At 42.6% G+C, this 15268-nt stretch overlaps 1 protein-coding gene across 1 annotated transcript; it reads right to left on the bottom strand.

Annotated features, from left to right (window-relative positions):
* Positions 1-1145: 1145 nt before the first annotated feature.
* Positions 1146-13824, bottom strand: FAM210B (family with sequence similarity 210 member B). Its single transcript, XM_032218461.1, has 3 exons — positions 13135-13824; positions 4271-4443; positions 1146-1831 (listed from the first exon to the last, which is right to left on the bottom strand). The coding sequence occupies exons 1-3, from the start codon at positions 13603-13605 to the stop codon at positions 1615-1617; spliced, it is 861 nt and encodes a 286-aa protein (XP_032074352.1). The 5' UTR covers positions 13606-13824; the 3' UTR covers positions 1146-1614.
* Between the last annotated feature and the right edge of the window lie 1444 nt (positions 13825-15268).

Here is a 15268-nt window from a genome sequence, read left to right as displayed (position 1 = left end):
TCCTGGGGTTATGATGAAAATTGGTACCAGGATTGCTGAAGCTGACGAAAGCGGGCCTAAAAGTGTAATTTTGTGTGACAGCATCGTTTTGTGAGGGCAATTCCAGTACACCCTGACTGTGTGGGTTATTAAGCAGGGAGATGTGGGAGTGTGTGGTTTTTGTAGCCTCTGGAAGCTTCTGACTACAATGGTTACAAATCAACAGCAGCCATTTTGCAGTAGGAAATATAAACACTATAAATTGGCACAATACCATTTAAAGAACCAAACAAAGAAACATTCCATATCAAACCATACCAAAGAAAAATTGTGAATTCTAGCTTCTAATTGCCCTCTCCCATATTCTCAAATTGGCTACCTGCCCTATTATGTATGCTAATACTATTATCCACTGTCATTAAATTACTTAACCATTTCACTGTTTGGAAATCCCCCCCCCCCCCCAAATGCCTGTAAACAATTAGCCAGTGTCCGATACAGGTACTCCTTGACTGGTTGTTTACTGAGTGAAGTAACTATAAACCCTGAAAAAGGGACTTAAGACTCAGTTTTAAAGTTCTGACCACCCCCCCCCCCCCAGTCACATAAGAATGTTTTCAGCACTCAGCAACTGGTCTACATTTACTACTGTTCACAGCACCTTGCAGCAATATAACTGATTTATGGTCCCCCCCCCCCCCGAAAACAAGCATTTCTAGTTTCAAGAAAAACACCCCAAAAGAAAAATGAGTTCATTTAACAATTGCAGCATTTGCTTAATGAAGACTTTTTTAAAAGGTTGATAAATCAAGTTCAGTCACGTGACGACTTGCTTTAGAACCATCACCAACAACATAACCAAAATTGTAGACTCAGTTATGGTGGAAAAATCAAGGCCTACCTGTAGTTCATACAAACTAAAAACTAGTTGCTACAATGCTATCCTTGGGAATTCAAGAAATATAACTCCTTAGAATTGAGTACCCTACTTACTCATGGACATATTTGTTTCTAATCTCGTTTAAAATTGCTTTAACTTTTACAAAATCCCTGCGTGAAAGGAAACAAGATTTAGTAATCTGCATCCTAAATTCAATATGCTTATTTAAAAGATGAGTTTGCAGAGAATGTGGAAGGCTTAGAATCAGAACTGAAAAGACCATTCAGTCTATATAATTTACAGTTTTATTCAGTTCAGAAATCAAAATATGCTTGAAAGCATCCCTGAAAAAGGAAATCCCAAATTTGGTTTCATTGTCAAATTGTTCGTAGGAAGTGTTTTTAGTCCTCAACTTGAACCTGCCTTCTGGTCATTTATGCCTGTTCTTCAACATCCTCCACCATCCTGAATAGGCCCATTGTTTAAAAAGTCTTCCTACTCCATAGAGATAACATGTTTTAGTGGTGTAATCTGACATCTTTATCAGTGTACCAAATCCGTAATTCTTCAGGGCCTCAGTAAGCATGTAGCTGAGCAACATAGACAGCAGTCTTTTCGAAGTAGTTTCTAATTTCAGACAAAGCACATTCCCATCCTTTTGGGGAGTTTGCAAACAGAAAAGCCAGAGTGCATGAGCTATCGAAAGTTTCTAGGAAGAAAAGATGGAGCGGCCTTTTTAATTCCAGGGAATAATTTCAAGGGTTTGGAGCCGGAGGCTTGAAAAATCCTATCTTGCGAAAATAGCGAACAAGAAAGGGCACCGAAACAACGGTGATGCTGATCCGGACCGGAGCAAACAGTTTGTGAATAGCGTAGGCCAATACAAAAGTGCTTGTTCCAGCAGCTAGCTTGGATCGCACAAGGGCTTCATCAAATCCCAGCTTGAAGAGAATAGTGGTCATGTCTACTCCGCTAAAAGGGAGAAGAGAAGAGAAACAGACGATACATTAATAGCGTGAAAGTGAATGATTTTGATAGTTTTTTCTTTTACAAAAGAACTTTGTACAGGTACTCTTCAACCTAACTGTTTCGTTAGTGATTGTCCAAAGTTTACAATGAAATTTGAAAAAACTGATAAGTTGTAATGCACTTATGACTGCAACCCATGGTCCTATAATTAAAATTTGGATACTTGGCAACAAGGCATGTACCATGTTTCCCTGAAAATAAGACAGGGTCTTATTTTCTTTTGACCTTCGAAATAAGCGCTTGGCCTTGTTTTCGGGGAGGTCTTATTTTTGAGGTGCAGGAGGCAGTGAGTGTGATCACCTCATGGCTGCTGCTATGTTGCAATATTTTCTGGGAGGCCTTATTTTGTGGGGAGGGATTATTTTAGTGCATGCGTTGAAAAGCCTGATTGGGCTTATTGTCCAGAGAGGTTTAATTTTCAGGCAGTGTATTTATAAAGGTTGCAGCATTCTGGGATCATGTGATCACTATTTACAACCTTCCTGGCTGGCTTTGACCAGCAAAGTCAATGGATTCACTTAATGACTCTGTTTCACTTAACAACTGGAGTAAATCATCTACCAACCATGGCAAAAAAAGATCATAAAATCAGGCATGACTCGCTGTATAACCACTTTGCTTAGCAACAAAAATTCTAGTCTCAATTGTGGTTGTAAAGGAAATCTTGGCTCTGTTCATGTTCATCCAATCGGAAACAAGCACTTTGTAGGTATGGGAGAAAACTATAGAAGTATCCGGTGCATCCCTCAGGCCTGGATTCCATGGTTCACATGACTACAGGTAAGCTAGAGTGAGTCTCATCTTTATTTTTCTATACCTACTTGGAGAAATAGGTGAGATAAGTCTGTTCTGTGATTGAATTGTGGGACTTGGTGTCTTGGTTTGTTAAATAACCTGATTGAGAAGAAAACTGGTGCTGTGGAGTAGTGTGCCACGTTTCAAAGAACTGAACTCAGCCACTCAATCTAACTAGAAGTCTTTTTCAGTCTCAGCAACTGAGGCATTCTGGGAATTGTAGTCCACACATTTTATCTTAGGGGCTGCCATAAAGAAAAGGGAGTCAAACTATTCTCCAAAGCACCTGAGGGTAGAACAAGAAGCATTGGGTGGAAACTAATCAAGGAGAGAAGCAACCTAGAACTGAGGAGAAATCTCCTGACAGTTAGAACAATTAATCTGTTTGAACACTTAATCACTGGAACAACTGGCCTCCAGGAGTTGTGAATGCTCCAACACTGGACATTTTTAAGAAGAGGTTGGATAACCATTTGTCTGAAATGGTGTAGGGTTTCCTGCCTAAGCAGGGGGTTGGACTAGAAGACCTCCAAGGTCCCTTCCAACTCATTCTATTCTATTGTAAAGTTTCTGAGATTGGAAAATATTCCTCTAGAGCCTTCTGTGAGTCACCTACAAGACCAAGGCCAGGGCTGCAGAGATAAGTATTATGTTTGTAGTCGTTATTATCATTACTAATTTGAATTTATTAGCTACCCAACTCCAATGGTCCTTACCAAAGGCAGAAGTTAAATGATTTTAGTCTGAGTTACTACTGTAAAGGGGTGGACAAAACTGGCTTTGGTTAAAAATCCTTCCAATTAGCTGGTTCTGGCTTGTGCTACAGGCTATACAAAGGCTGTCCAATCTGGTAGCAGTTGTGGATGGAAGAGAAAACAGGATTCTCAATAGCCGGAAGTAATTTCCAGAAGTAATTTGGAGTTGCCCAAAGTTCAATGTTTAAGATTATTGGAAGCAAGCTCACTGAATCTTTTGGCATGGCCTAACTTTAAGAGATGGTATGGAGAAAAATCAAAGTGTATGTGGCACCTTCATAAAGATAGTCCTTAACTTACAAAAGTTCATTTAGTGACTGTTCAAAGTTAAAACAGCACTTTAAAAAAAGGTGACATGACCATTTTTCACAGTTACAACTTTTGTAGCATCCCCATGGTCATGTGATCAAAATTCAGGTGTTTGATTCATATTTATGATAGTTGCTGTGTCCTGGGGTCATGTGATCACCTTTTGTGACCTGATAAGCAAAGTCAATCGGATAATCTGATTCACAAAACAACTGGGTTACTAACTTAACAACTGCAGTGATTCGCTTAAGAACTGTGGCAAGAAATGTAAGATGGGGCAAAACTCACTTAACAAATGTGTTGCTTAACAACAGAAATTTTGGGCTCAGTTGTGGTCATAAGTTGAGAACGACCTGTATACTGAAGATAAAATTCAGCTTAACAGTTTTTAAATGAAAACAAGATCTCTCATTTTCTCTTTGTAAATGCGGGAAGATCAGAAAGGGAGAACACCTAAACCTGATTTGCAGTATAGTGATCAAACTTCCAGCGCACCAATAACAGCAACAATAATAATGCTTACCTTGACACAATGAGATAAAACATTCCCAGAGATACCAAAGAAATCCCAATATGAAACGTTACTCCAACAGCTCCGTATTCCTTAAAAATTTTCTTCAACTGATGTGATTTATTTGGTTTCTTCCCGTTTTCCTGGCTGGGATCTGTGGGATTTTCTGGAGATGTACCTGTAGTCTGAATATTGGGGGTAAGGGAGAGAGATTGTTATTACCATACAAATAAGCCATTTTGTTTCTAGAGTAAAACTTATTTTGAAACATGTTTATTTCATCATTTGGATCCTGTAATTTATGGTGCCGTTTATGCAAACATCATATTACAAACCGGTGGTATGTAACAGTTGGTCCCTTTACCCTGTCTATAGCATTCCTGTTTGTCATAAACCGGCTGTTAAAACTGAGTTGACATAAATGGTCATTATTAGCTCCTATTGGCAAATATCAATCAGCATTATAAATGGTCCTCATTTATAAGAGCCAAGGTGGCGCAGTGGTTAAATGCAGCACTGCAGGCTACTGCTAGATCAGCAGGTCAGCGGTTCAAATCTCACCGGCTCAGGGTTGACTCAGCCTTCCATCCTTCCGAGGTGGGTAAAATGAGGACCCAGATTGTTGGGGGCAATATGCTGACTCTCTGTAAACCGCTTAGAGAGGCCTGAAAGGCCTATGAAGCGGTATATAAGTCTACTGCTATTGCTATTGCTAGTGACTACCTTGTTTAGCAACTCTTTTGAGTTACAATGGTTATGAAAAACTAACGACAACCAGTCCTTCCACGTACAACATTTGCAGGTCTATGAAGCAAAAGAAAAACTGAAGGAAGATCACAAGCACAGTTGTGGATCACTTAGCAATTATTTTGGTTACTGACCAAGTTGCCAGTCCCTATTATGGTCACTAAATGAGAATCTAACTATTTGGAATCTGCCTGAAAGCATGGTTGCAGGGTGGGGATATATTTCTAGTATTTCTTCTCCTTGGTTAAGGATTCTCTTTTTTCTCTTTGGGGTTTTCCTTCATTTTTGTATAAAATCTATTTGAGAGTTAGCACTTCAACATGATAGGAAAACTACACCAATTGGGTGGCAATGACCTTCAGAAAGATTGCTGTGAAAGGATACAAGTAGAGATTTAAGGTCATAGAAAGCAATATTTTGCCTAATCCAACTGAGGTTTTTAAGGAGTTGTTGGTGTTCACTTCCCAAACTCATTGATTGCCAGTTTAACTCATTTTTGTGTTGATTTGAGAAGTTAATTTGCTTTATTCTATTTTTATAATTTTGTAACTCATCCGCAAAAGCTTGGCTTCTATAGGAAGTCCTTGACTTATGATCACAATGAAGCCCAAAATGTATGTTCCTAAGTGAAACGTTTGTGAAGTTTGCCGCATTTTATACAAAGGTACACACTATGTACCTTTGTAAATGTATTCCCTCTGCATGTACTCTGCATGTACTAGGTCTAGATCAAGGTTGTCATAAACTCGATTTCATTGAGGGCCCCATTAGGGTTGTGTTTGACTTTGGAGGACCAGGTGTTTTTTGGGGGGGCATGGCCAGGGTAGGCATGGCTTGAATGGGCGTGGCCATGGTGGGCATGACAAAGGACTGCACCTCCACACATGGTTTTAGACAATTATAAAAATAGAGAGGCATACATTTGTGTTTTTGTTTTTTTAAAGTATATTTGATCTACTTGATCACCCTATGAAAGAGATCAGATCAAGAAACTGACCCCATAAGGAAGACTGGAACTATAAATTATTGACATAGGCTATATTAGCAGAATCCTGCAAGCATGAAAGGTAAAATATTTTAACTTCCTCCCTTTTATAACCTTCTAAGTCAAGGATAGTCTCCTGCAGCACTCTGGTAGCCAAATGGGTGGGCCATGCGCAGTCCCACCACACCCCGTTTTGGCTGCCAGAGTGTTGCAGGAAGCTGTCCAGGCCCAGAACAGGGCGCAAACCCCATTTTCAGCAGCAGGCACTGCAGGCCGATCCTTTGCTATTTCCAGGTCGGCCCTCTGGGCCAAATCTAAGCACCCCGCGGACCGGATCCAACCCATGGGCCTTGAGTTTGACATGCCTGAACTAGATCAAAACAATGTTTTTTTCCAAAGATTCTGCAAATCCTGGGAGAAGAAAGAGACTTCTGTACTGCTGCAGGCCATGCGCACAGTAACGCTTGTCACCGCTTAGAGGATGCTGATATAAAATAACTCCTCTGGGAACAAAGCTTTGGCTTTCCTGCTCCTGCTGTGTAATGCAATATGTGTGCTTGTAACAAAACATGTTAGATTGCGGAAAGGAAATTGGTTGGCGATGGCTTGCAGACAACACTCTTTGCTAGGCAGCTGAAGAAATAAAATGTTGCATGAGTTTCGCTGGGGTCAGAGACAGCAACGATAGCATTCATCCTAGCTTTTTAATGAAAAGTTTGCAAATCACCCAAGCTGCTCTTTTAACATTAACACTGAGGCAAGTGCTCTGGGAGCCTACTAATTTGAATAAATTTCTCCAAAGGTCATGGCTACATTGTGCAATCAATTAAATTATCTCAAAAGTAAAGTCTGTTATGTTAAGAAACAGGAGAGTCATTGAAGAGCCAAGAGGAAACTGGAAAAAACAGGAAATTTAGCAAAACCTGATATATATTGTCCCCCGATAGTTCTTCCATAGGTTTCAATTTCTTTTTTAAAAGCTTAGGAGAGAGATTTGAGCCATTATCATGGATAGTAAGGAAAGATGCTTTAAAGAAATATTTTAAATGTGTTACATAGCAGGTTTATTTTTGTTTTAGAAAATTTATACTGGCGCCTACTGGGCCATGGCGACTCAAGGTGGCTTACGCAATATCAATAGATTGAAAACTATTGTTTTGCATTACTTACTTTAATACTGTATTTTTAATTATGTCTTAAATCCTGTTATTCATATGCTATAAAACTTGATGTTCATTTATTTTAAAAAAATGGTTGCATAGTCATATACACCTCAGCCTTTCTTATCTTCCATCACAACTGAAGCTTCACAAATTCCCCAGCTATAGCAGCCAAGCATCACGCTGGCTGGAAACGTGAAAATGAGAGTCTCACACATATGGAGGGCAGTGAATTGGAAAAAGCTGTTAGACCTGCTTGATTGGCACAACTTACGATCCATAAAATAAGTCAGCTAAGCAGAGGAAGTGATAGGCATAATTCTCTTTTAATGATGCGTAAAGACAGGTCCCCCTCTGTGCTACCTAAGTGGCTGCGGATAACCTGAGATCCTCTGCTTTGGTATACAGAAAGCAATTGAATGTGGACTTTTCTTTGACAAAAAAATTCACTGTTGTGCTGCAGGAAATAGTAACATAAACAATGACACTAGTACATTTCTAATTAAGATCAGCACAGATCTCTAATTCATCTTCCACTTCACAATAGATTTTAAGTGTAACTTTAGTGCATTTTATTTTGTTAAATTTTTATCCTGCCTTTATTACTTTATTTGTAACACAAGGCGGTGAACGTATCTAATACTCCTTCCTCCTCTTATTTTCCCACAATAACCAGCCTGTAAGGTGGGTTGAACTGAGAGAGAGTAACTGGCCCAAAGTCACCCAGCTGGCTTTTATGCCTGGACCCACAGCTGACTTTTGACCATCATTTGTCGGCTGTGACCAGGGGGGCATTTGCCCAGGTTCGCCTGGTCCGCCAGTTGCGACCCTACCTGAATCGGGAGGCCCTCGCAACAGTCACTCGAGCCCTTGTGATCTCTAGGCTGGAATACTGCAATGTGCTCTACATGGGGCTGCCTTTGAAGTGCATCCGGCGACTGCAGTTAGTCCAGAATGCAGCCGCGCGAGTGATAGTGGGCGCACCGCGGTTCGCCCACATAACACCCATCCTCCGCGAGCTGCACTGGCTACCTGTGGATTTCCGGGTGCGCTTCAGGGTATTACTTACCACCTTTAAAGCCCTCCATGGTGGTGGATCTGGGTACTTGAGAGACCGCCTCCTGCCGATTACCTCCCTCCGACCAATTAGATCACACAGATTGGGCCTCCTCCGAATCCCATCCGCCAGTCAATGCCGACTGGCGACTACGCGGAGGAGAGCCTTTTCAGTAGCAGCTCCGACCCTGTGGAACGACCTCCCCGTTGAGATTCGCACCCTCACCACCGTCCAGACCTTCCGCACAGCCCTCAAGACCTGGCTATCCCGTCAGGCCTGGGGATAAGTTTCTAATTCACCCCACCCGAGTGTTGAATGCTGAATGAAAGTTGTGTTTTTTATTGTTTATTTTAGTCACATATTGTTTTTGTTTCATATTGCACTCCCCCTTTCCCTACGAATGTATGCCGCCCTGAGTCCCCTCAGGGAAAAGGGCGGCCTATAAATCCCAATAAATACTAAATACTAATAAATGCCTAAGGCAGGACTAGAACTCGCAGTCTCCCAGTTTCTAGACTAGCACCTTAACCACTATACCAAAATAGCTCTTATTTTGCTATTATCCCAGGTTCAGGCATGGTGTCATAGGCCTCCGAACATCACTTTTTATTCTTTTATTCAGTTCATAGGCTGCCAGATTCCCAATGACCCTGGGCACCTTACAATTACAAATAAATAATATAATAACCTTCCCCCCCCAAAAAAAAAACCATAAACAAGGAGAACCTATTCAACAGTGGTTCAAACATCACTCTACCCCCACACTGGGAAAATAGATACCGGTAGCTTCTGAAAGTTTTCAGAATGGAAGCCATCAAGAACCAGAAATTAATACACACCCAGGAGAGAGAAGCAAGTTTGTGAGAAGAGCATATTTAAAATGTTCAGAAGCTATGACTTGAACACCCATAGAATGGCTTGCTGTGGCAGAGTTGCAAATTCATTTTAAAAAGCTGTAGATTTTGATATAGAACAATATTATCCTCTAAATCATCTGTCAATTGACTACATAACGAGAAGCATTTCTGGTCTCCTAAATTCTCCTGTGTAATGTAATCTAATTTGTAAAATAGGACAACTGATGAGAACTAAACTGCACTTTTATCACTACTGAAGATGTTAAGTATAGTCACCAGAAACTTATTGATTTGCTGACTAGATTTAAGGCAATGGAGAGCATTGGGCTTGATCTTGAAAAAGCAAGAGTTTTCTCAAAAAAGATTGCCCTACAATGCTCAACATTCAGCAGAATGTACGAAATGTATGAAAATGGTGTGAGACAGAAGGAGCAAGGAAGGCTTGACTGATAATGTCTTAGCAGGATATGATTTTTCTCCAATCATTCTCCCTTCAATAAGCTGAAATCAAAATGTTATTAAAGGATATAATTAATTTAGCTTTATTGTTTCTTGCTGTCAAGTTGATGTTGACTCATGGTAACCCTGTGGATAATTGGTCTGACCTCTGCTCCATCTTCAGTTGGGTGGCTAAAGTGGCATCCGTAGCTACTTCTTCCATTGCATTGACTCTTTTCCTCTTTAATCCTTTGTTCAATAGATTTGCTTTTCTTTTTTCTTTTGCATGACATAACCCCAATACAAAAGTTGAGATTTTAAAATAATGAAAGCTCGGGCTTGATTTTCTTCCAAAATTGATTGATTTGTTCATCAGGCAAACTAGGGTACCCACAATAGCTTTTGTCAGTATCACAATTCAAAGGTATCCATTATCTTCCTGTCATATTTCTTTATTGTCAAACTTTCACATACATTGAGTGATTATTTGCCATCCAGTTGCTATAAACTCTTAGCAGCTACATAGATTGTCTCCAGAATGCTGAGAACAGGGACAGAGCCATGATAGAGTTAGTCTTCTTGAATTTTCTCAAGATCTTCGATGACTTCAATTTTCTGCATTATTATCAGACAGTGGAAAGACAATTGTCCAGCTGGAGATATGCTTGCTACTTTGGGGTGAATGTTTTTCAAAAGTACATATTACTCATTGTAACAGCTTTGCATAAACCTTCCCCCCCCCCCCCACTATTTGCTTCCAGATTAGATCCTGAGGATTCTTCAGACAAGACCATCCTTTAGGTATTTGAAGGTCCTTGTTCTTAAACCAGTCACTTCCCTAACACAAGTCCAGAACAGGAAAGGTCAGAGCAAGGCAAAGAGCCTGTGACATTGCTAGCCACAAAGCAGCTCTGTGCTTTGGGGAAGAGTTTCTAATTCAGTGGCAGAGAATATCTAGATTTTCTACAGCAGTGATGGCGAACCTATATATGACATTTTGGATAACAAGCCAGTGTTTATCAATACCCAACAATTATTCCAGAAAATCTGCCTTGTTCGTGTACATCTGTCCCAAAGGTGCTTTTTCAAGACTTTCTGGTTTTTCTTTGAAGATGTTTCGCTTCTCATCCATGAAGCTTCTCCAGCTCTGGAGAATCTGGCTGGATAGAGGGAAATGAAAAAGCACCTTTGGGACAACCATGATCTGGATGGCTGAGAATCTCCATAGACATTATTCTTGCACAATTTTCAAAGTCTCTAGAGGCCGCATGAAAATGGACATGCTCTCCTGTGGCTTCTGGAAGTTGCACAAGAACGGGGCATGCTTTCGTATGGTTTTTGGAGGCTACAGAGGCCATGGGAGAGTATTCTCCCAAGACCTTGTGTGACCCAGAGCAGCCTCAAGTAGGCTGCAGGGGCCTGTCAACAGAGAGAACATTATTTGAAGGTAAGCAGTGTGCGGCAGATCTTGGGGAGTGCCGAATTGCAAGGGCAATCACCCCATTCCCCAAGACTAGCATGCCTTGGGGAATGACGTGAGGCGGCCATTTTTGAAGAGCAGTGGTGGTGTAGAGCCGAGGTTGAGCTTTGGGCCTCTACTACAGGCCCAGCCTCAGTGCCTCCATCTGTTCAGGGTGGCTTAGATGGGGTGTGTGAGTAGATGATTGTTTCTCTTTTGTTTAGGTTGTCTATGTGCATGTGTCATTCTAGCAGAGTCAAGTTAGGGCACTTTCTGAATTTTTGATAACGTCAGGCCAAAAGGTTTGCTACCACTGTTATAGAGCCAAAACTTAAGGAATTGCACAGCAATTTCTCCTCCAATTTAACCAGTGACTGGGCTCCGTGCGCTTCAATGGCTGAGAATTGTTTTGAACTGCGTCTCTGCCATCCTAGGCCTGAGCTACTACAGCATACTGTACTGCCTCTCTGTTGGGATACACAAGATCTCGGGTTCAAGAGGTGGTTTCTAGAGCTGAAAGGATAAGAAAATGGTGCTGAGGGTAACCTTGTCCCAAAAAGGCAAAAGCGAAGAAAGTTCCTTTCTATAAGTTCACACTTACAGCCAACATTACAAGAGAAACCAAACAGCTTAAAAAAAACCCTCCTTCATTTAAAATAGATCTCTGACCAACTTTATTAAACGAATCCCTGGGCATCTCCAACAGGTAAATACCAGCCCTGTTTCTTCCACTGCCCCTTATGCACAAAGGAATTTCAATTAATTAAATTGAATCTGACCTTTTCATAACAAATAGTGCTCAGAAAGGCCATTTAGATTTCAGCATTAGCTGTAAAAGCCTATCTGTATAAAACCATTTTCCTCCAAGCTTTGGTGCTGCTTTATTATTTTTGCTTTATTGTCTATTGTAAATCACCTTGGATATCATTTCAACAGAAAAGCAGGTGCTTTAAAAAAAAATCAAACAGTGGTTGCATCCCACAGTATTCTTAACCTGTGGAATGCAACCTGGTTTCTGAATTACTCTATCATCTGTGTTTACGCAATCCAATGAATCGTAAATTCAGTGGGTTGATTGGTATGTACAGCATGTTTCCAAAAATGCAAATCAAAGTTACCATCCAACTAGCTTATCATGTTACTTCAAATTACTCTTCAAAGTCTTTATCCGATTGCTTAAACATGTTGCGATTGCTTAAACATGTTGTGCGTAAAGTAAGACAGAAGGAATTTGTCGTTCTTTCTGGAACATTAGATATTGTAAGATGACTGTGAAAAATAAGCAAACAAACACAAAAGTCTTACAGTGCAGCACTTTTGACAACCTTACCCCACACTGATAATTGTGGCCTATAAACCGAAATACAAAAAATAATGATGGAATTGCAATTCTATCTCTTTCTAGCAGGCACCAGATAATAGAAAACTGGTGTAAACTGTGAGTTCAAAGCAGATAAGTGACAACTGCCCCCTCCCCCCCAGTCTCACCCTTTTATCTGTAGCATGCACACAAGACAAACCTCTCCCAAAGGATAAGTGAGCAGACCAGGGAGATACAACAGAATTCTCCAGTTCAAACCTGCTAAAATATTATTAAAGAGAAGGGGGGTTAAGTGCTAAAGCACCTTTTACATGTGTGCAAATGATGTGCATAAGCGCATCAGCCCTACTGTCCCCATTTATTTCTCCCCATTTCCTGTGTACCCATTCATGTTATCTTGTACATGAGTGACAAACTAACTAAATAAAAATAAATAAATACATAAACATTGAAAAAAAGTTGTTTAGAAACCTGCTCTCCACTATTTTCTGAAGGTGCTCAGAAAAAATCTTCCTGTTTCACCTTCCGGGCAATTTTCAATGGAGGGAAATAAATTGTGTGTTCTTGTTTCTTTAATAGGCCCTTATTATTATTATTGTGACTGAACTCACAAAGCAATTGTTGACACTTCCGCATTAAGCCAGCCCAAGTTCTCGAGGGATAGACAAGCCCAATCCCGAACTACACAGGCCATGTAGGCACCACTCTAAGGCCGTGGCCGCTTCACTCGTACCGGGCGAAGGCAGCCTCGTGGGTCACCCTGATCTCCAGTCCTAAAGCCCCCACCGGGACCCCTTTATGCCAATGCAAGCGCGCATTCCCACGCACACGCGCGGCCCGTCATTCACCCACTTGGGGAGGTGCGAGGTTGCCGCGGGATCCCCCGCTGCGGCTCTCCTGCCCGCCGGCAAAGAAGTCGTCCTTCGCTGCATGCCAGGTTCTCTCGGGGTGCAGCCGGTTGGGATCCCCCGCCGGCGTTTCCAGGTGGCGACGCAGCGCCTCGGTTCCACCGGCCGCCGCCGGGAGCGCAAAGCGAGCGGGTTGCACCACCAGCAGCAGTCCCGATTCCCGCAAGAGGCGACGCAAGAGCCGGAGACCGCTTTGCTGGTGCCCTCGGCTGGGAACCGGACTCCCGACCGCCCAGCTGAGCTGTGCCTGGCCCGGCAGGAACCCCGGCGCAGCGCCGCCGGCCCCAAGTAGCCCTGATCGGAGGCTGCCGGCCGTGCCAGCTGCTTGGTCCAAAGCAAGGCGCCCGCCGATGGCCTGGAAAGCTCCCCTGGGCAAAAACGGAGCCAGGGCGCAAGGCTGGCCTAGCCACCGCATGGCAGCCGGAGGTGGTGACCCGGCGCAGAACCTCCCAGCCCGCGGCTTCTGGAGCGAGGAAGGCGGCACCGCGGCACCGAGAGAGAAGAGGGAAAAAACAGCCACCCACCGCCCTCTCTCCTTAAAGGGCCAGCGGCTTCCCAGCCGAATTTCGCCTCCCAAAGCAATCCACCAAGGCTTTCTGGCTGGTTCTTGCACTTTTCTCCGCTGTTTGCCGGCTGCGTTCACACCTGATGGGGTTCTTTACCCGAAAGGGGTCAGCTCGGTTTTGCTTGGACGAACTGGGTGAACGCAGCTAATTGGTTGAGGCTTCTGCGTTTTGCTATCCCAGTCCATCTGCCTTCGGTATTGATTACCAACTCTATTAAGCAAATCCTGGCTAATCATAATAAGTGGACAAACGTGTTCCTTTTATTCCCATTGAAAGGGCCGGTCGGTGTCCCAGTTCAAGAGAGAGCCTTGTGCATTGGGGGACCCTGAGAAATTCCAGGGTCAACACAACCCTGGAGCAACTGACAAGTTTTCTGCTAATTACACTTCACTATTCATCTGTTTTATGAACACCCAAAACCATAAATATTCCCAAGAAGTTAATCATAATTGACCAGGAATAGTGTTTCATTTCTTACAGGGTATCTGACATCTGATAATGTTTACAGCAACTGACCAGTTGAAAAGAGTTGATAGATTTCTCTTTATTTCAAGGCCCTTCCTTCCTTCCTATCTACCTACCAACCGACCGACCAACCTATTTACCTTTGATGTTGTGTGGGAATAGCAATAGCAATAGCAGTTAGACTTATATACCGCTTCATAGGGCTTTCAGCCCTCTCTAAGCGGTTTACAGAGTCAGCATATTGCCCCCAACAACAATCCGGGTCCTCATTTTACCCGCCTCGGAAGGATGGAAGGCTGAGTCAACCCTGAGCCGGTGAGATTTGAACAGCCGAACTGCTGAACTGCAGTCAGCCTGCAGTGCTACATTTAACCACTGCGCCACCTCGGCTCATCCAGTTATCATCCAGCCCTCTCCCAGAAAAATGAACTATCCTAGGAAATATTGAAAAGGCAGAATATTTCTCTGGATATGAAAAGAAAGAAACATGTTTTAAAAGACAGAATAGTTGCCTGTAGCTTCCTGCCTATCCCCACTGTTAATGGGCCATTGAGAAGGCCAGGCTAGTCCCTTTTACATAATAAAGACTTCTCCACTGCAGCCCCAGGGGGTGGGTGGGAGTAAAGGCATGATAATATTGGCCCTTTACTCAACTGACCACATGGCATCTGAGAACTCATCCATGCCTGGATTCAAAACACAGCCTAGAGAATAGCCCCTGCATGGCCCCATGGCAGTCTGACAACCAATCAGAATACATTTCTTACACAGGAACAGGAAACAGAGAGGTGGGACTGAACAGATTATAAAAAGCCTAGCAAGCCCCTCCCTCAGCCCTTCTCTTCTTCTCCACCAACATTGAAGCATGTGATCACCTTTTCTGTTCAGGGCTCAACCCATGTGGCCCTGTCCAACAATAAACCATCTTTCCAAGTAGCTTCCATGTCTCCAGTGTCTTCTTCCCCACTTGGAGCTGAACCCAGAAGGACATTTCTTTCATCAGTTGTTAGTTGCAAAGTTGTATCCGACCCATCGCAACCCCATGGA

This window comes from Thamnophis elegans, chromosome 5, assembly GCF_009769535.1.
Source record: "Thamnophis elegans isolate rThaEle1 chromosome 5, rThaEle1.pri, whole genome shotgun sequence".
In the NCBI taxonomy this organism is placed as follows: Eukaryota; Metazoa; Chordata; class Lepidosauria; order Squamata; family Colubridae; genus Thamnophis; species Thamnophis elegans.
This window is presented reverse-complemented; position numbering and strand designations above follow the sequence as displayed.